The following is a 22,679-nucleotide window of genomic DNA, read 5'->3' on the forward strand; positions in this document are numbered from 1 at the left end:
GCATGGAGCACTGGGTGTTATGCACAAACAATGAATCATGGAACACTGCATCTAAAACTAATGATGTAATGTATGGGGATTAACATAACAATAAAAAAATTAAAAAAAGAAAAGACTGAGTACTTACCTGCCGAGTAAGGCGCAATGAGTAGTGCTAACTCCTACCTCTCAAGAACGCTCTAGAGAGTGCTTTACTCCAATTTTACGAGGAGTAAAAAGCTCAAGGAGCTCAGTTTGTGTGTCTCTAAACTAAGCGTCTCACCTAGGAGCCATGTCCGCGCCTCCGCCAGGAAGCCCTCGGGGCACTTCTCCTCCCGGGGTCCCGCCTCCCGCTCAGGTCGGTTAGACTCGCCGTCAGCGGCGTGAGCTGAAAGCGACGCGGAACAAAGCGGCGCGGCCTCGGGTGTCTCCGGCTCTCTCAATTAAAGGCCGGCCTCCCTCCTAGCGGCTTCCTCGCGGTGCCTTTTGGGAGTTGTAGTCAGACGCGCTTCAGCCTATTCCGGGGCGAGCCTAGACAAGACTCGAATTCCCATAATGCCCCGCGGCGGGCGAGTGTGTGCAGCGCCTATTCGTATCTTCCCTACTTTTCCACTCCTTCCCCTCCTTTTCTTCTCTTCTGAATCCTCCACTCTGGACTCCTGTCTAGTTCTTTGTCCCTCTCCCCATCTTTTTCTCTCATTTTCCATCGTCCATTCTCCAATTCCCGGGAGCCAAGGCGAGACCTTAGCTACGATTAAGCGACGACTTGAGATTCAAGGTGCACGAAGGGGGAGCGACACGGAGTGGTAGGGGGGCGCCGAGAGAGAGGGGATGGGGGAGGTATGAGAGTTGGGTGAGAAGCGAGGAGTAGGAGAGAAGTTAGGAGATCGACATGTCGATCGGGGTGAATGGGGTGAAGTCTTGCGGGGCAAAGAGGAGAGGTGGACAGATTTGGGAGACAAGGAGGAGAAAAGTAGTTCATTGTTGTGCCCGGCAGGACCTTTGGGGCCAACAAACAGATGGGAAGGACTGACAAATTTGGAGCTCATGGGCTAATCTGACCAGGAGAGGGGAAGGGAGAGGGGATTGGGCTTAAACAAGTTTCCTTGACACTGCTTAGGTAAAGACGAGACAAGACATTGAAATAAAAAAATGATTTTGCCAATATGGGACAATTAACAATTCTCTAATTTGGAAATTGAGAGATGACTGGAGTTGAGGCTAGAAGTGGGGGGAGGAGGCAAGAGAGAAGAGGAGGTTGGTCAGGTCTGGGAGAAAGGAGAGGAGATGAGTAACATAGAAGAGGAAATCATAGAAAGGATGGGTTATTGTGGGGGCCAGTGGATCTGGAATAGGAATGAGGTGAGGGATGACATTGGCATGGACTGTGGGGGTGACTTTCTAACTTTGCATCTCTCAGGTGATGGAGAGCACCCCCTCAAGGGGTGGACTGAACCGAGTACACCTACAATGCAGGAATCTGCAGGAATTCCTAGGCGGCCTGAGCCCTGGCGTATTAGACCGATTGTATGGGCATCCTGCCACCTGTCTGGCTGTCTTCAGGTAACGCCCCCCTTCATGGCAGGGACCATGTTGAGGAAATGTAATGAGGCCTTCAGACTGGAATAAGTTATCATGAGTTGAAGCTTAACCCTTGGGGGCTTGAAGACTGAAGTGTGTCAGGCCAAAACAGATGGAGCTAGTGGGGACAGCAAGACTGGTAAAGGTGTGGGGGGTGGGATGAGATGTTTGCGAGCTTGTTGAGGGCAGAGATGCAGATAAGGCAGTTTCTGATATTAACATTTGACCTGTACCCCCTTCCAGGGAGCTCCCATCTTTGGCTAAGAACTGGGTGATGCGGATGCTCTTTCTGGAGCAGCCTTTGCCACAAGCCGCCGTGGCCCTGTGGGTGAAAAAGGAGTTCAGCAAGTGAGTCTCTGCTGCATGCTCAGCCAGATGCAGATTTCTCAACAACTAGCTATTCTAAGTGTCCCTTGGAATACTTCTAGGAAATATTAATGGATACACCACAAAGCTTGTACGTAAAAAATAAATTTGGGAAACTCTGCGTGTATTTTCCCTCTTGGAAAATTGTGATGTCTACAACAAGGTTCTGGTAGGCATTGCTGTAAAGAAATTTGCCTTAAGAAGACACTCTTTTTGCTGTATGAAATGGTGTTCCAAGGGATAACCAGTTCGGAAAAGGCAGAAGTGGAGGCTTTTATGGGCCCCCTCTTCTTGTTCTCCAGACACCCTCTTACTTCCCTGCTTCTGTTTCAGAGCTCAAGAGGAAAGTACAGGGCTGCTGAGTGGCCTCCGTATCTGGCACACCCAGCTGCTCCCTGGTGGTCTCCAGGGCCTCATCCTCAACCCCATCTTCCGCCAGAACCTCCGCATTGCCCTTCTGGGTGGGTATGTCACTTCCATCTTCCTAAGCTAGGCCAGGAGAACTAGTATTTAAACTGCTGGGGGCGGGGGGTGGGGGGGAGAGCCCCTGAGGGGCCCCTCTAGAACCTTGTGGTCTCCACCTTTGGGAGCTCCTTTAGGAATAAGTTGGACGAGATGTAGCTGCATGATGTAGGAAAGAAATGTCTCGCGCTCATAGCCCATGGAGATGAAGGGGGAAAGAGGACAGAGAAGCAGGCAGGGAACGCAGGCAGGGTTCCTTACTCTTGGCCCATCCTGGCGTAGGGGCAAGGCCTGGTCTGATGACACAAGTCAGCTGGGTCCAGACAAGCACGCGCGGGATGTTCCCTCACTTGACAAGTACGCCGAGGAGCGATGGGAGGTGAGGACTTGGGACTCTGTGCCTCTGCTTGTGCTCCTACGTCTCATGGCCCTTAGAGACATCGTTCTCTCTATCCACTTCTGTTCCTCAGGTGGTACTGCACTTCATGGTGGGCTCCCCCAGTGCAGCCGTCAGCCAGGACTTGGCTCAACTCCTCAGCCAGGCTGGGCTCATGAAGAGGTGAGGAAACCAGAGATACATCAGATCCCTGCTAAACTGAGTGTCTGGGGTGGGTTAGGATTGCAGGCAGTTAACTGAGAAAGGAGAGCTGAGTGGAGTACAGCCAGAGAGAAACCAAGACAAAATATGAGAGGACAAGTGGGGATGGTGGCCTCTCTCTGCAAACCTCCACCATTGTCCCTCTCTATGTCTCTAGCACTGAACCTGGAGAACCACCCTGCATTACTTCGGCCGGCTTCCAGTTCCTGTTGCTGGACACCCCTGCCCAGCTGTGGTACTTTATGTTGCAGTATCTGCAGACAGCCCAGGTGAGGAGGCTGCTTGCCGGCATGCTCTGATCTTCTCAGGACCCACTGAGAGATTACCCTTGCAGACTGTCCCCTGATGTTCTATCCCCTCATTTTCTCCCTTCTATCCCTGCCCCTTTGTCTCTGCCCATTCCTCCCTAGAGTCGGGGCATGGACCTAGTGGAGATTCTCTCCTTCCTCTTCCAACTCAGTTTCTCTACTCTGGGCAAGGTAAGCAGGGGGATGGAGTTGGGGGCTTGGGTGGGCAAGCTGGTGGGTAGAGAGATGGGGAGGGGAAATCAGGTTATGGGCAAAAGCGTGAAAGATAAGAATGAACAAAGCATAGATGGGAAAAGAGGGAATGAGTGTATGAAGTTGGGAGGGGGAGAATGGGATATTTTGGACCCAACTGGCCACCTCTCTTTCCCAGGATTATTCTGTGGAAGGTATGAGTGATTCTTTGTTGAACTTCCTGCAACATCTGCGTGAGTTTGGGCTTGTTTTCCAGAGGAAGGTATGCACACCCAGATACATGGCTTCTAGGAAAGAGGCAGGGTGGTCTCTTACCTTGGCCTTTAAAAAGGAGTGGGGTCTCAGATGGTACCTTCATTTGTAGTGAGTATAGCATAAGTGTAGAGTTGTTGAATCACTATGTTGTGCACCTGAAACTAATGTTACATTATGGGTCAACTATAGTCAAAAAAGAGTTGGGGTCTCGGGAGGCAGTAGCAGAGGGGAGTCGCCAGGACCGAGTACTTGGGTCCCTTGGAGTTAATAAGTAGGGAGTTGGGGTTCTTGCCTTCGGAGGGGTCTGGTGTCTCAGGCAGGAAGATGGTTAGTGACAGCTGAGAGAGAGCCAGCCCTCTGCCTTCCCCTTCTGTATTTTCCAGAGGAAATCTCGGCGTTACTACCCCACACGCCTGGCCATCAATCTCTCATCAGGAGTTTCTGGAGCTGGGGGTACCAGCCATCAGCCAGGCTTCATCGTCGTGGAAACTAATTACCGACTGTATGCCTACACTGGTGAGGCCAGACAGAGGGCCCCGAACAGCAGAGCGGGGAGGGGAGTGGGGAGAGGGAAGGAACCAGGAGGGAGTGCCAGTTTATGTTCATGTTTACCTGGCAGTTTACAGAGTTCTCGGACATTCCTCGTCACCCTTGAAGGTCTTGAGGGAGTCTGGGTGTGGGGATAGCCTTCTCATCTTCTCTTCCTGTCCCTGGGCCAGAGTCGGAGCTGCAGATCGCCCTCATTGCCCTGTTCTCAGAGATGCTCTATCGATTCCCCAACATGGTGGTGGCGCAGGTGACCCGGGAGAGCGTGCAGCAGGCCATCGCCAGTGGTATCACAGCCCAGCAGGTATCCCCACTTGGGGAAGGTGGGGGCGGGAAGATAGGCTGCACTTGGGCTAGGGGGTTCAGGGTGCTCATCTTACAGAAGGCTAATAGTGGCTTTGTTTCAGTGGATGGTGGTGAGTTGTTTGTGTTTGAGTGTAGACCATGCACATGAAGGGAAGTCAAGGCTCTACGCGTGGGGAAAAAACACAGGGGGGTGGGGGAGGTATAGATTTGTGTCTCCACCACCTACCCCTTCCTAGCTGTGTCTCCACCACTAACCCCTTCCTAGCTGCCTGGTTGCTTGACTTCTCTGAGCCTCGCTTTCCTCATCTGAAAAATGGAAATAATAACATTTCTCCCCTCATGGGGCTTGGGGAGGATTCAGTGAGAGAATAGCAGTAAAGCCTTTGGCTCAGAGCCTGTCATGCAGTAAGTGTTGCTGCTATTTTAAAAAAGAAAAACAAAACAAGACTATAGAAAGGGCAAATGTGCTAGAGAAGAAATAGCAGACATGACCAGTGGGAACAGCAACTTGGGATGACAGCTGAACAGGAATGGGTTAATGACAGGCATGTGGCTATGGATTTTTAACAGTAAGCTGATATTCCAGTGACATTAGGTAACAGCTTAGGTACCTTTCCTGCCCTCTTACCTGAGCCCCTGATCCCATTCTTGTCTGTTTTCCCAGATCATCCATTTCCTAAGGACAAGGGCCCACCCAGTGATGCTCAAACAGGTACCAAGCTGCTGGAGGCTGACAGCCCCTGGCACCTGACGATGAAGTGATGGAAAAGAGAAAGGGACAGCCCAATCTGGGGAATGAGTAGACGGCTGGGGTTGTCTGGGGCAGTATTCCTGCATCTTCACAGCCATTGCTTGCCCCTACAGATGCCTGTGCTGCCGCCCACCATCACAGACCAGATTCGGTTGTGGGAGCTAGAAAGGGACAGACTCCGGTTCACTGAGGGTGAGTGGCTTCTAGTAGCTGGTTCTTGGTCACGGGCCAGGGGAAGGACAATTTAGTCTTCATGAACTGAGAAAGCTATTCATGCATTTTATTTTTTTGTTTATTGCATGGGTTGGGAGAGAAAAGCTGGCAAGACACTATTTTGGGGGTGAGTGTGTAGTAGTAGATTGTCTCAAATCAGTGCAGGGTGGATTTAGCTAGAAGTGGGAAATTGGGAGCGATAATTCATAGTAATTTCTCTGGTTTGGTGAGCATTAGTGGGTTTTCTTACTGTGTTCTATTGCCTTACTGAACATGGCTGGATCACACTACTGTTACTGGAACAGACAAGCATCAAGAACTCATTTTTAAAAATAGTAGTGGCTGGCAAGCCCAGACCACTGCCCTGAGGCTGCCGCCCAGGGGCCTCACGTTTTTGCCTTGTCTCCCGGCTGCCCCTGCCCTGCGGACTCCAGGTGTCCTGTATAACCAGTTCCTGTCGCAAGTGGACTTTGAGCTGCTGCTGGCCCACGCTCGGGAGCTGGGCGTGCTGGTGTTCGAGAACTCGGCCAAGCGGCTGATGGTAGTGACCCCGGCCGGGCACAGCGACGTCAAGCGCTTCTGGAAGCGGCAGAAGCACAGCTCCTGAGAGTGCGGGCTCGGACCCGGGCGGGGTGGGGCGGGGTGGGGCAGGGTGGCCGCGTGGAGGCGGGCGCGGCCTCAGAACTCAGGTGTTTTTTATTTACACGTCGGACTCTTAATTGTTTAATAAAGTTGTGGAAATGAGCCACGCGGCCCCGGGCGCCTCCCCGCGAGGCTTCCTCTCTCCTCGAAGGACCCGCTTGTCGCGGCGCCGGCAGCCATTGGACCGGAGAGCGGCGAATGGGGCCGAGCCGGCTACCGCGCATGCCCGAGCGGGACCCCGCCTCCCTGCCCCGCGCGGCTCGCTGGTCACGTTCCGGGGTTCGGTTCGCTGGTTCCCTCCCCGTTTGCTGTTGCCGCGGCCGCGGGGCGCCCTGGGATAGCGGCGGGCTGGCCCGGTGAGCGCGCGCCGGAGCGGCCTCCGCGGGGAGGAGGCGGGGGTGGGAGGTGCCGCGCTGCCGGGACCCACGCGGTGCGACGGGCGGGAAGGCCGGGCCGAGCAGGGCCGGGGGGCGGCGCGGGCGGTGTTTGGGTAGGACTCCTTGCTGGCTCTTGGGCGCCCTGATGTCGACCTTCTCCCAGAATCCCTGAGTCCTTTCCCCGCCTGGGTGTCAGCGGTCATCCCCCGACGCGGATGCACAGGATGAGGGCGACTCCCGACACCATGCACTCTAGCCCTCACTAGAAAGCATCGTGTGGGAGGGAGTAGACAGAAAACAGACCAGTCCTAGTACAAGGCAGGGAATAAGGAAGAGGGTGTGACCCACCCACCCACATCTTCTACTGTGCTTTATCTGGAACAGATCTTGGCCCTTTCCAAGCACTCCTGATGCCTCATTTGCCTTTGGCCTCTTTTCGATCACCATTCTGGGGGCTGAGGCCCTCACAGGGCCTCCCCTGGTTCCATCCCCTCTCTACCCACTCAAAGTCCCATGGATCCTCCATCTCCCGGAGGAACCATGAAGCCAAACAGAAGCGCCAGCGAGAGAAGCAGGCGGCGCTGGAGGCTGGGATAGCCCGAAAGAGCAAGGTTAGGGGTCAGAGAGCTTGCCCTTGGTTCTTTTGAGAAAGCTTTGGAGCGGGCTGGAGGAGAGACTGGTTGGATTCCAGATGCCCGGGGTATCCTGGAAATTGTACCCCCCCACCCCGCTTTTTGGTCATTCTCTCCAGTCAGCTGCAGAATCCAGTAAGGCCTGGACTCCTAAGGAGGTGGTGGTGTATGAAATCCCCACGGAAGCTGGTGAAAAGAAAGGTAATTGGGGAACTTGAAGGCCTTTTCACTCACATTTTTGTTGCCCATTTGGGCTGCTAAAAATGCAGCCTGGGAACAAAGTTCAGGACTTAGTGGAGCTCTCCTCTGTTGCTGCAGATGTCTCCGGGCTCCTGCCTCCTGCATACAGCCCTCGGTATGTTGAGGCTGCCTGGTACTCTTGGTGGGTGCGAGAGGGCTTCTTCAAACCAGAGTATCAGGTTAGTACCTGGAACGGAGTGGTACTAAATGGTCCCCAGGACAGAATGGCCTTTGAGCTTGGTGGGCAGAAAGGAGCCTCAGAGTCTGGAGCTTACAGCTGGCCTGCCCAATAAAACGGGAGAGCTTGTCTTCTGCCCCTGGTGTCCAAAGGGCTTTCTTGGCAGGGTTTTCCCTTTCCTGTTATTTGCCGGACTATTTTTCCTGCAGTTCTTTATGCCTTGGAGACACCAGAGGGTGCTATTCCCCCAGGTAACATCCAATCATCTTTTGCCCTTTGACCTTTCAACTTTCTAGATGAAGCTGCCCCAGGCTACGGGGGAGACCTTTTCCATGTGTATCCCACCTCCCAATGTCACCGGCTCCCTACATATCGGGCATGCACTGACGGTGGCCATACAGGATGCCCTGGTGCGCTGGTGAGAGAGGAATGGGGATGCTTGCCTTCTTGGAGGGGAAGGAGAAAGTGTGATAGGCTGGAAGGAGTAAGAGTAAGCTCAGGGATTTGTGTGAGGGTGTTTGTTTTGCAGGCACCGGATGTGTGGGGATCAGGTGCTGTGGGTCCCTGGCTCCGATCACGCAGGAATTGCTACACAGGTCTGCATTTTGCCACTTTGCCCTTTTCTTGGGTGAAGGAGAGTTGTTCTGCCAAAGTGACCTGATTCTCTGTTCACTTGCCTCCTAATCTTACTGTAGGCTGTGGTGGAGAAGCAACTGTGGAAGGAGCGAGGAGTGAGGAGACATGAGCTGAGCCGGGAGGAATTCCTTAGGGAGGTGTGGAAGTGGAAGGAGGAGTGAGTATGATGGGTGGAGGTGGAGGGGCCGAGGTGGCAGGCTTCGCCCTGCTTCCGGCCGATCTCCCCAACTTGACGGGCTCTTCCCATCCAGCCCTAACTTCCCTCAGCGAGGGGATCTCTGGATTCCTTTAGCTTTCAGCGGGGTCTCCAAGCTCTGTGTGTGGTATGTGTGTGTGAGCGTGTGTATTATATATATGCTTTAAAATGCACACATTTGTGGGTATGGGCATGTATGTATATTTTTTCTTCACTTATCCCATGTTTCCTGACCTGGATTTCACTATCTCTTCTACTTACTTATTCCTACCTTCCATTTGCTTGAAATTACCCTCATTCTTACAGGTCTGTTACCATGTGCCATTTTCTCTGTAAAGCTTCTTTTGGTTTTTCCCAAATTAGCTGCCCCCTCCTCTGTTACCATAGAACGTTGTTTTTTTGTTTGTTTCTTTAAGTAAACTCCACACCCAATGTGGGGCTTGAGCTCATGACCTCCAGATCCACAGTGCGTGCTCCGCCGCCTGAGCCAGCCAGGCAGCCCAGAACTTTATACTTATTTTAATGCCATAGAAGGTCCCTGCTGAGTTTGTGTGTCTGTCTCCCTGGGCTTCTCGAGGCTAGATCAATGCCACACTCCAATACCCGGCATTGCTGGTAGTATCACTGGGCCTGGTACATAGCTGGTGCTCAGGACAAGCTTGCTGACAGAAGTCTCTCTGGGCACAGGAAAGGTGGAGAGATCAGTGAGCAGCTCCAAGCTCTGGGGGCCTCCCTAGACTGGGACCGAGAGTGCTTCACTATGGATGCTGTGAGTGCTCCATGCCTTGCTCCCTGTGGGTGTCGAGGCAGTGTCTAGAGACCGGTGTGGGCAGGCAGGATGTTGTGTGTGTTGGGGGTGACGGGGGGTGGGGAGAATGCCTGGGTCCCTGAGTGTGGTGATGGGCTGAGAAGGGGCTGTTAGATGTGGGCGCTGAGGTCATTCCCTAGGGCTCCTCGGTGGCTGTGACCGAAGCTTTTGTGCGACTCTACGAGGCGGGGTTGTTGTACCGGAGCCAGCAGCTTGTCAACTGGTCCTGCGCTTTAAGATCAGCCATCTCGGATATTGAGGTGAGGCAGAGGAGGAGGAGCAGCGGGCCTTTGAGAACTCCTAGGTGGGCGAAAGCTCAGACTCTGCAGCCAGACTGCCAGGAGTCACTGGGTCCTGCCGCCTACCAGCCGTGTGACTTCTGGCAGGCCGTTAGCCTCTGTAAGCCTCAGTTTTCCCAGTCTGTAAATTGGGGGTGATGGAAATGCCTGTGTCAAGGGGGTGTTGTGAGAATCAAATGAGAATTCATGGAAGGTGTTCACGATACCGGTACACAGTGTAAGTGCTCAGTGAATATTTCTCTAACTGTGACTGAATTGGGGGCTGGGGTGGCGGTGGCTCCTGAATTCTCTGAGTGTCTTTAGATGGGCTGCAGGGAGCCTAAGGCAGGTGGGTGAGTGGAGGTGGGAAGCCTGCAGAAGGGCTGCTCTCCAACCCTGCTGCTTGGATTCCTCCAGGTGGAGAGCCGGCCCCTGCCTGGCCGCACGGAGCTTCGACTGCCTGGCTGCCCCACCCCTGTGTCTTTTGGCCTCCTTGTTTCTGTGGCCTTCCCTGTGGATGGAGAGCCTGGTGAGGGTAATCCTCCGAAAGGTTGCGTGCTTATCTCTGCTTTCTTGAGCATGTGTTGGGTTGATGGGAGGGAACCCACCAACCCGTTTCCCACATGGCTGGTGGGAGGCACATAAGGAACCTTGGTAGTGTTTGTGTTCTCGGGGGCATTTATTCTGGGTATTCTGTGTCACGTGAGAAAAGTGCACATGGTAGCTGCCCTTCAGGAGCTTAGCATCATTCTGCAGGAGACTGCTACCCTGAAAGAGACAAAAGATCAATTCTGAAGTATGGTTTGAACAGTAAGTGTCTGGAAGAGGTCAGAGAAAGCGAAGAAAGATTAGCCGGAATACACAGAGGAAGTTTCTCAAGGAGGGGCTGGTGCTTGCCCCAGAGAGTGCACAGCATTTGTGATTAGGGCCCCGAGAACTCTCAATGTTGTCTGGGCACCAAGTAAGGATTCTAGTTGCTTTTGTTAACGATCTATCTGTTTCTCCCATGCAAGTTTTCGAGAAATTCCTTAGCACCAGACAGCCTCCCAGGCTTCTGGTCATCAGCTTACATGGAAACCCCAGGCTCCTAATATTCTCTAGTTGCTCCTGGGGGCCTGCTCAACCTTGATGGCTTCTCGCCTCCTCCCTTCTCTGGTTCTCCTGGCTTCAGTTATGAGAGTGAGGGGCCAGGTAGATGACCAGCGTCGAGTGCTTGACTTCTGTCTTCAGACGCAGAGGTTGTGGTGGGAACCACAAGGCCAGAGACATTACCTGGAGACGTGGCTGTGGCTGTTCATCCTGATGACTCCCGACACGCGGTAATACACAGCGCGCCCTCTGCCCCCGGAGCTTTCTCTTCCTACCCTTTTTGATGGGAGCGCCTTCTTTCCTTCGATTCCCTCTTCCTAAGACTTCTCTCATCTCCGCTCTCCAGTGTCTCTGACTATATGCCTTTCTTTTCTTGATGTTCTACCTTTTCTCTAGCTCAGTGGTTGACAAATTATGGGCCAAACCCATCCCATTGCCTGTTTTCGTATGATCCACACTTGCACGTTTAGGTATAATCTGCAACTGGGTGTCATTACCTAACTGCCGCAGCGTCAGAGCAGAGTAATTGTGCAGAGGCTGACTTTGCCTCTTGGCCTGCAAAGGCTAAACCACACTCCGGCCCCTAAGAAGTTTACTGGCCACTGCTCCGGCTCTTTACCTTCTGGTGTTGAGCCTCTTCTTCCCAGGGTTCTCACACTCTACACGTGTGCCTGTCCTTGATCTCGCGCCTTTCCTTTCAGCATCTGCATGGGCGACAGCTTCGTCACCCCTTGACCGGGCAGCTTCTCCCCCTCATCACAGACTGTGCTGTTCAGCCACATGTGGGCACAGGTGGGTGGAGGTCACGGGAAGGAGAGCAGGCCGGGGATTCTGGAGGAGTGGGGAAGCACCAGGAAGAGGAAGAAAGGAGGGGAGGGAAAGCCTCTTCAAGGGTAGTCTCAGCGGACAGTGAGACGAAAAGGGGGCATAGACCAAGAAGAGAGGGGAGGGGTGGGGGCGTGGGCGCTGACAAAGCCCTGGTTGAGGGTCCGTGCTCACGGTGGGTCTGCTCTCCCAGGGGCAGTGAAGGTGACTCCAGCGCATAGCCCTGCAGATGCTGAGCTGGGGGCGCGGCACGGCTTGAGCCCCCTGAGCGTCATCTCAGAGGATGGGACCATGACCTCCCTCTGTGGGGACTGGCTACAGGTGTACCGGCCTCAGTGTCACCCTGTCCTTTGGGGGCACCCTCTGCCTTTCCTCACCTCCTCCCCTCTCTCGCTTTCTTGTTTTTTTAGCGACCTTTACCCTTTACTGTTGCTGTTTTCTCCCCAGGGTCTTCACCGATTTGTGGCCCGAGAAAAGATCATGTCTGCGCTGACAGAGCGGGGCCTGTTCCGGGGCCTCCAGAACCACCCCATGGTGCTTCCTATTTGCAGGTAACCCCATTTTAACCCTTTTACGCAGGACTTCCCTGGGAAGGGCGTGGACAAAGTTCAAGAGGACAAGACGGAAGGCTCTGTACCCCTTGCAAGGGAATGGAAGCTCTGTGTCAGTTTTGTTTTTTGCTGTGTTCTCTGTTCCGAGGGCCTGGCGTGTAGTAGGGTCCCATGTCCCCTGGGGGGAAAAGCACAGAACCCAAGGAGCAGCCTACTCACCCCGTCTCTTTCTCAGCCGTTCTGGGGACGTGGTTGAATACCTGCTGAAGAGCCAGTGGTTTGTCCGCTGTCAGGAGCTGGGGGCCCGAGCTGCCCAGGTGAGGCTGCAGGGCGAGGAAGGGCCAGCGCCTTGGGCAGCGAGAACTCCCCTGCAGCTTGGAACGAAGAAACGGGGAGGCTGAGACCCTCCTGCCCCATGGACCTCTGGCCCCGGCATTTGAGAGGAGAGCTGTGGGGATGGAGGCAGGGTGGCCTAGACAGGGCTGGCTCATCTCCCTCTCAAACCCAGAATCTCCTCGGGAGCCTTGGGAGGTCCTTTCTGCGTAACGGCACCACCTCAGGCCGCTTGTCCCGTCTCGGGAGGGTCTCGGGAGGGTCCAGGTACGGGTGCAGGAAGGGAAGCACTGCCTAAGGGCCTTTTGCTCCAGGCTGTGGAGTCAGGGGCTCTGGAGCTCAGTCCATCCTTCCACCAGAAGAACTGGCAGCACTGGTTTTCCCACATCGGGTAAGGGTGAGGGGAGCTCTGGGGAGGTGGGGCGGGCTGAGGCACTGCTTGTGCTGAGAAATCCCCGACGTCCTCTCTGCAGGGACTGGTGTGTCTCCCGGCAGCTGTGGTGGGGCCATCGGATTCCCGCCTACCTGGTGGTAGAGGAGCACACGAAGGTTGGTAGGAGGAGGAGGACGGGAGGGCTGGACGTGGTGGAAAGACAAACGGCCGTAGCACAGGAGTCAGAGGATGTCCGGTGCCGGTCCCAGCTCCCTGCCTTTCCTGGGCTTCATGCCTTAGTCATGTAACCCACCATGGGGTCAGAGCTCCTGAGCTGGCCCTTCTTCCTCTCACTGCCAGAGGGAGCTGGCCGTTCCCAGGTCACGTGCGAGGACGTGAGAGGCAGTGATGTTTCACACCTGGCAGGTGTGACTCTTCCTCACTCTCCTCCAGCCCTTACTTTTTCTGTAGGGTGATGAGGAGGACTGTTGGGTGGTCGGGCGGACAGAGGCTGAGGCCAGAAAAAGAGCTGCAGAACTGACAGGGAAACCAGGAGCAGAGCTGACCCTGCAGAGGGGTGAGTGTCTGGGTTGTGGAGGGCAGGGGAGGGCAGCTGGGCCGTTGGGGGAGCAGATCCTGAGGTGGAAGAGGTGGGATCGGGAAAGTTGAGAATGGGGCGGAGGGCCTGACAGTGGTCTCGGGGGGAGGGGGGTGTTGGGCTGGAAAGATGCACAGCCGTGGGGTTCCATCTGTCCCCATTCCCTGTTCTGTTTCTCAGATCCTGATGTCCTGGACACATGGTTCTCTTCAGCTCTTTTCCCCTTTGCTGCCCTGGGCTGGCCCCAAGAGGTGAGGGGGGTTGAGAGGAAGAAACTGAAGGTGGGGATATGATGAACTAGACACCTGACACCCCCCCGCCACGAGAGCCTCGAGGAGAGCTGCAGGCACAGGGCTTGGCTTCTCATTGCTTCTCTTTTTCCTCCTAGACCCCAGACCTTGCTCATTTCTACCCCCTGTCACTTTTGGAAACGGGCAGTGACCTTCTGTTGTTCTGGGTGGGCCGCATGGTCATGTTGGGGACCCAGCTCACAGGGCAGCTCCCCTTCAGCAAGGTAATGGCCCTTCAGTGCCCAGCCCCTCTCTTTGACTCCCCAGTTTTCCCTAAATCTTGTCCTCTCTTCTAATCCCTAACGTGCTGTTGTTTGTGGTCCCAGTTCCTTTCGCCTGATTCACTTCCTATCCTAACCCCTGATGCACGGGGGCCAGAGATGCCCTGGGTACCTCCAGGGAAAGGCTCCCCTGGCCCCTCCGCTGACTCCCTCCATGCCCCCAGGTGCTTCTTCATTCCATGGTTCGGGACAGGCAGGGCCGGAAGATGAGCAAGTCCCTGGGGAATGTGTTGGACCCACGAGACATCATCAGTGGGGTGGAGCTGCAGGTCAGGATGAAGAGTCTGGCGAGGGATGGCATTTGCGGGAGAGAAGAAGGGAGCCTGAGGAGAGGAGCCGGCTGGGAGGGAGAGTGGCTGGGACCCTTGTAGGGGCAGGGTCCCAGACCAGGGCCACTGAAGTACTTACCCATCCCAGGTGCTGCAGGCGAAGCTGAGGGATGGGAACTTGGACGCCACAGAGCTGGCGATCGCGGCCGCGGCGCAGGTGAGTCACCAGCGTCTGCCCCTCTCAGCCTCAAGCTCGCGGCCGCCGGTGTCCTGCGCAGCCCAGGCTTCTGGCCCTGCAGCCGCACAGGCATCTGCCACCCGTCTTCTCCCTCTGGTTGCAGAGAAAGGACTTCCCTCATGGGATCCCTGAATGTGGGACAGATGCCCTGCGGTTTGCCCTGTGCTCCCACGGGGCCTTGGGTAAGTCTGGGCAAGGGAGGGGCTGGGGCTGTAGGCCCCCCGGCAGACGGGCGTGGGCCAGGGTCAAGGACTCCCCGTGCTGCTGCCACCCACGTACACACTACCCCCTCCCTCTCCCTCCCAGGGGGCGATTTGCACCTGTCTGTCTCTGAGGTCCTGAGTTCCCGGCATTTCTGCAACAAAATCTGGAATGCCCTGCGCTTTATCCTCAATGCCTTAGGGGAGCAATTCGTACCCCAGCCTGCAGAGGAGGTAAGAGAATAAGAAGAGAGGCTTGAGGGGCAGAATCATCAGGTCTCTGAGGGTTGAAGATGGCATTTGGAGGGAAAGGAGATGGGGAGTCAGTCATCCCCTCCTGAAGCCCCCTTCTGCCCGCAGCTGTCCCCCTCGTCTCCGATGGATGCCTGGATCCTGAGCCGTCTTGCCCATACTGCCCGGGAGTGTGAGCGAGGCTTCCTTGCTCGAGAGCTCTCGCTCATCACGCATGCCCTGCGCCACTTCTGGCTGCACAGCCTCTGCGATGTCTACTTGGTGGGTCAGACCGGGGCCGTGGCGTTTCCTTCTGCCCCCGCATACCTGCTTCCTGCTCCCTGCTCCCCTGGAGATCCGACTCCCTGGCAGAGAACTCGGTCTCGCTTTTTTTAAAATGTTAAATATCATTTACAGAATCATTATTTTTTTAAAAGATTTATTTATTTGAGCGAGCGAGCGAGAGAGCATGAGCAAGGGGAGGGGCAGAGGGAGAAGGACAAGCTGACTGTCTGCGGAGCAGGGAGCCCGACGTGGGGCTCGATCCCAGGACCCCGGGATCATGACCCGAGCCGAAGGCAGCCGCTTAACGACTGAGCCACCCAGGCGCCCTCTGTCTCTCTGCGATAGGCGAGAAAACTTAGTGCTTCGCTTTCTAAATATGCAAACCACACGGACAGTTTTACCCCCCTCCCCACCCCTGAGGACACCTGCCGTAGTTTTCCACCTTCCGTGTGCGCCAGAGTGTGTTCTGGGACGGCCAGTGGCGCCCAGGATGCTGTGTGCTCCTGCCTCGTTTACCCACAGCCTTTCCCACGGGCAGGGCAGTGCGTGTGTGGGAAAGGGACACGGGTGTGGCCCGGCCTGTCCCCTGACCCGATGGCTTCTTCCCTAGGAGGCTGTGAAGCCAGTGCTGTCGCGCTCGCCCCATCCCCCGGGCCCCCCTCAGGCCCTGTTCTCCTGTGCCGACGCCGGGCTCCGCCTCCTCGCCCCACTGATGCCCTTCCTGGCTGAGGAGTTGTGGCAGAGGCTGCCGCCCAGGCCTGGCGCCAACTCTGCCCCCAGCATCTCCGTTGCCCCCTACCCCACTGCCCGCAGCCTGGTGAGTCACGTGCCCCCCGCGTCTGGGGATGGGAGCGCTGGGGAGGGGCTGGGGAGCAGTCTTCTCCAAGGGTTTGGTGCTGTGGGGCCATGGAGAGTCTTGGTTTGTACTTCAGCGTAGGGTCTTTAGGAGGATGAGCTGTTCTTGCAGGGCTGCGTTGGGGGCAGTCTTAGCCCAGTGGGCAAGAGCAGGACTGCACTGCTATGTGACCGTGCCTCAGTTCCCCGTCTTTAACCAGGGGTAGTAATAGTTTGTGTCATGGTTGTGGTGAGGATTAGATGGTAGGTATAGGAGGGCCCCCAAATACCTGCAGTTTTAAGCTTTAATAATTTCAGAAGAATAAGTGCTATAAACTCACCCCCAAAATCATTTTAAAGTTTAACTATTTAAATTTTTTTCTGCTTCCTTGGTCTTGTGAGTACTTTTGGTTGCTCGCCATCTTTGATCAGAGCAGTTAACAGACCTCAATCACAGACATCGACTGAGACCTGCTTAGATGGTGCCCCAGGTTTTGCTTGAGGTGGTGCATTTTGTGTGTGGTGCAGAGGCCGGATTCTGTCGCCCTAAGCAGGTTGGGGTGGCGGGTGTGGGACGGAGCCAGGAGAGCTGATGCCGAGGCCCCCGGGAGCCTGCCTGTCAGCTGTGGGTCTTCCTCTCCAGGGGCACTGGCACCAGCCCGAGCTGGAGCAGCGCTTCTCCCGGGTCCAGGAGGCTGTGCAGGCACTGAGGGCTCTCCGAGCCACATACCAGCTCACCAAGGCCCGGCCCCGAGGTGAGATGGGCCCTGGGTTCCTGAGTCCCTGCAGGAAGGAGGGGCTGGTGGAGGAGCGGGGTGAGCCTGGAGGGCAGAGTCCAGAGTTAGGAGGTGCAGGGTGGGAGGGGAAGCAGGATCTCATGGTCTGACCCTGACAGTTTCCCCTTCCGCCTCAGTGCTGCTGCAGAGCTCAGAGCCTGGAGAGCAGGGCCTCTTCGAGGCCTTCCTGGAGCCCCTGGGCACCCTGGGCCACTGTGGGGCTGTGGGCCTCTTACCCCCAGGTGTGGCGGCGCCCTCCGGCTGGGCCCAGGCCCCACTCAGTGACACCACTCAGATGTACATGGAGCTGCAGGTGCCCAGAGGAGATTGGAGGGGGAAGGGAGGGATCGAAAGGATGTTGGGAGGAGGGCAAGGTGCGGGTTCTGTAAAAGTGAGGCGGGCTCCTGAGAATGGGGCAGAGAGAGGCATTGGACAGGCTGCCCATGAAGCAGAGCTGCACGGGGTGCAGAGAAGGCTGAGCCCTTACTGTTCTTCCGCAGGGCCTGGTGGACCCCCAGACCCATCTGTCTCTGCTGGCTGCCCGAAGACACAAGTTGCAAAAGCAGCTTGATGGCCTCATGGCCTGGACCCCATCAGAGGGAGAGGCAGAGACTAAGAGGCAGCAGAGGGTGAGGCTGGAGGGCTGGCTCCCTGCAGAAACATGGGCTGGAGGGCATGGGCCTTCTGTCGGGATCCTCACCTCCTTCTCTTCTCGTCTAGCTTTCTTCCCTCCAGTTGGAATTGTCGAAGCTGGACAAGGCGGCCTCTCACCTCCGGCAGCTGATGGATGCATGTCCCAGCCCCGGGAAGCTCTGAGCACCAGCTCACTATCCCTGGCGGTTTTTTCCTCCCCCAGACCTGCCTTCGAGGACAGACCGATCTGGCAGCTGTCGGGGAGACCATGTGGCTCACCTCCCTCATTTCATAAATGAGGAAACAGACTGGCTTGGTCGGTGTCACTGGGCGTCCTCAAGATGCTTATGTTCCTGCCCAGCCTCCCTCCTGTGCAGTCCCACCTGGAAGTTTAGGAATGAGATAAACCTTTAAAATCCCAAACATTACTGCCTGTGGTCCTTTTATCCCTCTTTCCCCTAGTGGTGGACTTTCTTGCCTCTCAGTGGTTCGCTGAGACTTTGGTCTAGGAAAGGAGGGCGGCTGCCTCTTGGCCTTGGACTCTGGGCTGCAGTGGAGTGTGCATGCTGGTGATACCGGCCTCGTTGGAAGAGAGAGGAGCTTCCCAGGACGGTCTGGGTACAGTGACTTGGGTTCCACCTGCTTCTTAGAATTATTGCCAGTGCCTTGGCTTCTGCGGGCCCTTCCTCCTCACCAAATGGAAGCTCCCCTGTTCCTTGGCCTTATCTTGGGGGTTGCTGGAGAGGAGCAGGTACTTCCTGTGGGCCCGAGGGGCTCCAGAGTGCACTGGGGCTGGAGTGCTGCTCCCATGCTGTGTCCCTGACACCAGTTGCCAGGGACATGTTGCCCAGCCTCTGACACGTGTACGTCCCCACTGACGCAGACAGCCACCCACCCACCCTGAACATCTCGTGTCCTCCCCATGGAATTCAGGGGCCTGCCTCTTACACGCCCAAGTTATATTCTGTCCAGCATCTCTGAGTAGCTACTGTTTATGGTGGGCCTCTCAGGGTCTGGGTCTTCCGTGATGCCATTGAGAACCTCATGGTGGATGTTTGCTCCATTTTGGAAATCAAGAAATGTGCTCTGAGAATAAAAGCAACTTGTCCCAAGTATCAACTGGGATTCAACCCAGTAAACAGGTGCAGTTCATTTTGGCCACTATAAGCAAGCTTCAAATAGAATGGTGGCTTAGGGGCGCCTGGGTGGCTCAGTTGGTTAAGCGACTGCCTTCGGCTCAGGTCGTGATCCTGGAGTCCCGGGATCGAGTCCCGCATCGGGCTCCCTGCTCGGCAGGGAGTCTGCTTCTCCCTCTGACCCTCCCCCCTCTCATGCTCTATCTCATTCTCTCTCTCAAATAAATAAATAAAATCTTTAAAAAAAAAAAGAATGGTGGCTTAGGCAAGGTGGACGTTTCTGCTGCTGGGCAGAGGTAGGGCAGGGCTCTGCAGAAATGGAGGCCCACACCCCACTGGATCTTATTTCCTGCCATTCTGATGCACTCCTTCCAACTCGGGGTCTAAGATCTGTCCCAGCTCCCCACCCCCGTTCAACAAGTACTTCTTGAGTACTTACTACTGTGTGCTGGGCCCTATTCTGGACCCTTAGTTTCATCAGTGAATGAAACAAAGATCTTTGCCCTTGTGCTACTTTCACTCTAGTAAAGATTCAGAAAGAACCCATGTAAATAAACTGTGCAGTGTGTCTGAGAGTCATAAATGCTATGGGGAAAAAAGGGTAGAACAAGCTAGCATGGGAGGGGGGCAGATTGTAGTATTAAATAGGGGGTCAGGGTAGAACTCGTAAAAGTGAGATGTAAGCAAGGACTTGCAGGAGCTGCAGGAATTAGCCAAGTGGATGCCTGGGACAGAAGAGCCAGAGCAAAACTAAGGAGCGTATCTTGAGTACTCAAAGAGTAGCAAGGGGGCCAGTGTTGGGGCAAGAATAGGGGGTAAATTCCATTGTGGGGTAGGGTGTCGGGAAGGCTCAAGGCAGACCATCCAGTGCTCTGCTGTCCTAAATGGTTACCCCTTGACTAATTAAAATTAAATACAACTAACCATTCAGCTCCTCAGTCACACTAGCCACATTTCAAGTGTTCAGTAGCCACATGTGGCTAGTGACTACCATACTGGTCAGTGCGGGTCAGTCTTGGAAGAGAGATTTTTTGGGAAAAGAATTGGGAAATCACAGCCTGGTGATCCCAGGCCCTGAGATCTAGGAATCAGGTTGAAGAGCAGTTAGCGGTTTGCTCCTCCAGTCTTTTGGAAATCCAGACATCCAGTCCCCCAACTTGGTTAGGGCCTGGACACCTGACCCAGGGGTGTCACCGGCCCACTGGTGCAGGCTAGGAGCAAGTCATGAAACACTGGGACCCTTTGCGGCTCCCAGTTACTTCTCTTCTAGCCTGCTGGTCCCAGGACAATTGTAAAAAACTAGAGGAGTTTTGTTTCACAGGTTTTTCTTTTCACTCCGCCATTTTCTATTCTCCCCTCATCTTCAGGGATAGTCTCTACAGAGCCATGCCTTCACCTCCCTCCAAAGGAGTCAGCATCTAATTTCACATGGTGTGTAGGTGGGAAGTATGATAGGCAGGGCTGAGGGCTGTGGAGAATAGGAAACGATCACATTAATACACCCAAATGGTCAAGTTTGGGCTGCATGCTTGCATTTTGAGAGAGGTGGTAAGAAGTCAAGGTAATCTTGGGTGAGGAGTCAGATGAGTGCCTGCCCCACGAGTATCCGGAGGAGGACCCTTGACCCCTGAGGGGACTAGGACTTATATGTTGGGACCGGGGTTCCACCTTAACCACCCCTACTGCCCATTCCCACTTATCTGGCATGTGCCCTCAGTAGCTGGTCCACGTAATCCTCACGGGGGTCCAAGCGGCAGGTACTAGCAATCATCCCCAGGTTGCAGGTGAAGCAGATAAGAAATGTACCTAGGACTCAAGCGTGGGCCTGTGGGCCTGAATGTCCTCATAGCCAGCCTGTACAAGCTCTGCTCCCCCACTCCTCCACACCACTCACACCGGGCTGGCCATCCCTTCACAGATGGAACCTCTCATCTCCCACCGGGGCTGCCTCCCCCCACGCCTGCCTCCTACCCTAACTGACCTATGTGGGGCCTGTTCTGTCCACATTCCTCTCTGGGCTCCTGAGCATCCAGCCCCAAGGCTGAAGCGAAGAGAGATGAAATGAAAATCCTGCTCAAGCCGAGGCAGTTGGCTGGTGTCGGACCTGTCTGCTGCAAATGGCCCTCGAGTGAGTGACTCACCCTCGGTAAGCCTCAGTCTTCATCCGTAAAATTGGATAATGACACCTATTATGCTACATTCAAGATCGCTGCAAGCATCAAAATGGGAAGGCATCGAGCCTGGAACAAAGTAATTCAGTACAGGCTTGTTTGCTTTATTCCTGGGTGTTATGAAGATCTCAGCTTGAAGTGTATGTTCACACACATGCGTATGTGAGTGTGGTGCGTGTGTCCCCAAACAGTTAATTCCCCAGATTCTTTCTAGGCCTTTCACACTGGTGTTGAGGAAGAGGGTGTCTGTCCCGGAACCCCTCTGCTTAATAAGGGGGAGAGTCAGAGACTTTGGTGTCCAATTCTCTTTTCCTGCTGGCCCTTTACTCATGAACCCACAAAGGCAAGTCACTGAATTCAGCACATTTACTCAGCAAGGTTAGGGCATCCCTCTTGTACCTCGGTGGCCAAATGCCTGGGCCAAGGCGGGGACACAGGGTTTGACCATTCTCAGACTTTGCAGATGACATGGCGTGGGGATCCTGCATGATGGAGGGTGACATTGGTCCCTGATGGGAGGTGAAGGAGGAGGCAGAGCTGGGGGAGAGAAAGGGTTAGAGGGAAAGGTGTAAGATGGTTCTCACTCATCCCTTGGAGATGGCCAGGCCCCAGCAGAGAGGCTCACACCGAGTCAGAAACACATTTCGAGGTCACACAGCCTTGTCTTTCCCCTCCCAAAGAACTACCTTCTCGAGCAATTCCAGGAAGCTGGACTCATAGGAGAAATTTGTTAGAAAGGAGTCCTTCAGCTTCAGCTGCAAAGTCATTCCTGGCCCTAGAGATCCAAAAACAGAGCTTAGGGCCCAGTAATTAGGGCCATATTCCCTCAGAGACACGAGTACCCCATCCCCTGCTCCCCTCCCCCATTCCTCTTCCCTGACAATGCCCTTCCAGACCCTATCGATCCAGGGGTTCAGCCCCAGGCTGAGAGCTCAGGACTGGGTGCTCTGTCCCTCTCACTCCCCTCTTTGGCCTCTCCCTGCCATGAGCACCCAGGCATCAAGCCCTCCGGCCCTCACCTGTTCCCTGTGAGCTGCCCAGGAGAGTCAGGAAGAGGAAGAAGGGCATCCTGGCCCCCATTGTGGCCACCTTGCTTCTTGCTTCCCTGATGGACAGAAGAGATGTCTGAAGCTCTGGCTGGCTCTCCTTACCAGGCCTGCCTTTCTGCACTCCACTCAATCCTTAAGCCCAGGCGTTTGGAGGGAAATGGGAGAGGGAAGCTGGGTAACTGGATTTTCCAGTTTTCCCAATAAGACTTTGAGGACCCAGGAGAGGGCCATTCACTGGGCTGTTGGGGAAAATAGAAGGTGGTTCCCTTTCCTCAATTCTGTGCCCCCCCCATATCTGGAGACTTGAGGGGGAGGGTGCCCAGTCCTACAGAGAGGGAAGTTAAGGAGGTGTCCCTCCTATAGGTGTCTGGGCCCCACCCAAACTCAGGCATCTCCTTGCTCTTTAGGGATTAATTATTAACTGCAATTAATTTCCATCTTTCACACCACCAAAGGGTTCAGGAATGTGGGCCCAAAAGGGAGGGGTAGATTACACCAAGTTTCTTCCCAAACCCAGGTGTCCTGCTCCCCCAGGCACAGTGGTTTTCTAGGTGAGAGATCTGGGTAAGGGGGAACTTTCATCTTTGAATGTTGTGTTTTAGTTGTTCTAAAGCAACCTATCTATTCAGGCGGAGACACAAGTTTCATCAAATATCCTCCCACCCCCTGCCTTATGAACAGTCATCCTCCCAATCAACAGCTGTATACACAGGCACCCCGAATGACGAAACCAAGGACAGATATGGAGAGAGAGTTTGGAGCCCATCTAGTTTACCCTCTTACAAATTAGGAAACCAAAGCCCAAAGAGGCCATATGACTCACTAAGGTCACACAGCAGGTCAGTAGCAGAGAGATTAGAACCCATCCCTCACTATGCCAGACACAGGGACAAGCTCAACAGATTGACACACTCGTCACATAAACCCCCCAGAACACACAAAACACATGCCCTTTGTCCTCCTACTTGCATGA

General features: G+C 54.9%; 3 protein-coding genes across 10 annotated transcripts; 2 read left to right on the forward strand and 1 right to left on the reverse strand.

The window, feature by feature from the left end:
- Positions 1-530: 530 nt before the first annotated feature.
- Positions 531-6,301, forward strand: GTF2H4 (general transcription factor IIH subunit 4). Its single transcript, XM_031041171.2, has 14 exons — positions 531-757; positions 1,400-1,542; positions 1,804-1,908; positions 2,260-2,391; positions 2,671-2,767; positions 2,859-2,947; positions 3,144-3,255; positions 3,397-3,465; positions 3,665-3,748; positions 4,125-4,257; positions 4,461-4,591; positions 5,258-5,305; positions 5,458-5,536; positions 5,992-6,301. The coding sequence occupies exons 2-14, from the start codon at positions 1,403-1,405 to the stop codon at positions 6,162-6,164; spliced, it is 1,392 nt and encodes a 463-aa protein (XP_030897031.1). The 5' UTR covers positions 531-757; positions 1,400-1,402; the 3' UTR covers positions 6,165-6,301.
- Positions 6,302-6,443: 142 nt separating this feature from the next.
- VARS2 (valyl-tRNA synthetase 2, mitochondrial) lies at positions 6,444-18,462 on the forward strand. 8 transcript variants are annotated; one of them, XM_031041170.2, is made up of 30 exons: positions 6,444-6,555; positions 6,961-7,187; positions 7,328-7,409; positions 7,527-7,627; positions 7,923-8,044; positions 8,156-8,222; positions 8,322-8,419; positions 9,146-9,227; positions 9,407-9,526; positions 9,962-10,079; positions 10,775-10,863; positions 11,335-11,425; positions 11,652-11,779; positions 11,906-12,009; positions 12,245-12,326; positions 12,657-12,733; positions 12,816-12,891; positions 13,187-13,292; positions 13,494-13,564; positions 13,702-13,827; positions 14,049-14,153; positions 14,302-14,370; positions 14,495-14,573; positions 14,698-14,825; positions 14,952-15,104; positions 15,718-15,924; positions 16,585-16,696; positions 16,855-17,030; positions 17,218-17,346; positions 17,438-18,462. In XM_031041170.2, the coding sequence occupies exons 2-30, from the start codon at positions 6,987-6,989 to the stop codon at positions 17,531-17,533; spliced, it is 3,195 nt and encodes a 1,064-aa protein (XP_030897030.2). In that variant the 5' UTR covers positions 6,444-6,555; positions 6,961-6,986; the 3' UTR covers positions 17,534-18,462. The 8 variants fall into 8 exon arrangements, 7 of the variants coding, with proteins under 7 accessions (XP_030897030.2, XP_006745268.2, XP_081683965.1 ...); XM_006745205.3 differs by having other exon boundaries at positions 9,962-10,073; XM_081827838.1 differs by lacking the exon at positions 6,444-6,555 and adding an exon at positions 6,612-6,689.
- A 2,543-nt stretch (positions 18,463-21,005) lies between these two features.
- Positions 21,006-21,987, reverse strand: SFTA2 (surfactant associated 2). Its single transcript, XM_006745203.3, has 3 exons — positions 21,677-21,987; positions 21,344-21,432; positions 21,006-21,194 (listed from the first exon to the last, which is right to left on the reverse strand). Exons 1-3 carry the CDS (start codon positions 21,735-21,737, stop codon positions 21,108-21,110), a joined length of 237 nt encoding a protein of 78 aa, XP_006745266.1. The 5' UTR covers positions 21,738-21,987; the 3' UTR covers positions 21,006-21,107.
- Positions 21,988-22,679: the final 692 nt, after the last annotated feature.

Source organism: Leptonychotes weddellii, chromosome 8 (genome assembly GCF_054177405.1).
Source record: "Leptonychotes weddellii isolate Sample4059 chromosome 8, ASM5417740v2, whole genome shotgun sequence".
Lineage (NCBI taxonomy): Eukaryota > Metazoa > Chordata > Mammalia > Carnivora > Phocidae > Leptonychotes > Leptonychotes weddellii.

Coding starts and splice junctions, on each gene's coding strand:
- VARS2 (XM_031041170.2), top strand. CDS start 6,987: ATGCCTCATTTGCCTTTGGCCTCTTTTCGATCACCATTCTGGGGGCTG. Junction 14,574..14,697: donor GTGCTCCCACGGGGCCTTGG/GTAAGTCTGGGC, acceptor TCTCCCTCCCAG/GGGGCGATTTGCACCTGTCT. Junction 14,826..14,951: donor TACCCCAGCCTGCAGAGGAG/GTAAGAGAATAA, acceptor TTCTGCCCGCAG/CTGTCCCCCTCGTCTCCGAT.
- SFTA2 (XM_006745203.3), bottom strand. CDS start 21,737: ATGGGGGCCAGGATGCCCTTCTTCCTCTTCCTGACTCTCCTGGGCAGC. Junction 21,433..21,676: donor GGGCAGCTCACAGGGAACAG/GTGAGGGCCGGA, acceptor TTGGATCTCTAG/GGCCAGGAATGACTTTGCAG. Junction 21,195..21,343: donor TCCTGGAATTGCTCGAGAAG/GTAGTTCTTTGG, acceptor TCTCTCCCCCAG/CTCTGCCTCCTCCTTCACCT.
- GTF2H4 (XM_031041171.2), top strand. CDS start 1,403: ATGGAGAGCACCCCCTCAAGGGGTGGACTGAACCGAGTACACCTACAA. Junction 1,909..2,259: donor GTGAAAAAGGAGTTCAGCAA/GTGAGTCTCTGC, acceptor CTTCTGTTTCAG/AGCTCAAGAGGAAAGTACAG. Junction 3,466..3,664: donor GTTTCTCTACTCTGGGCAAG/GTAAGCAGGGGG, acceptor TCTCTTTCCCAG/GATTATTCTGTGGAAGGTAT.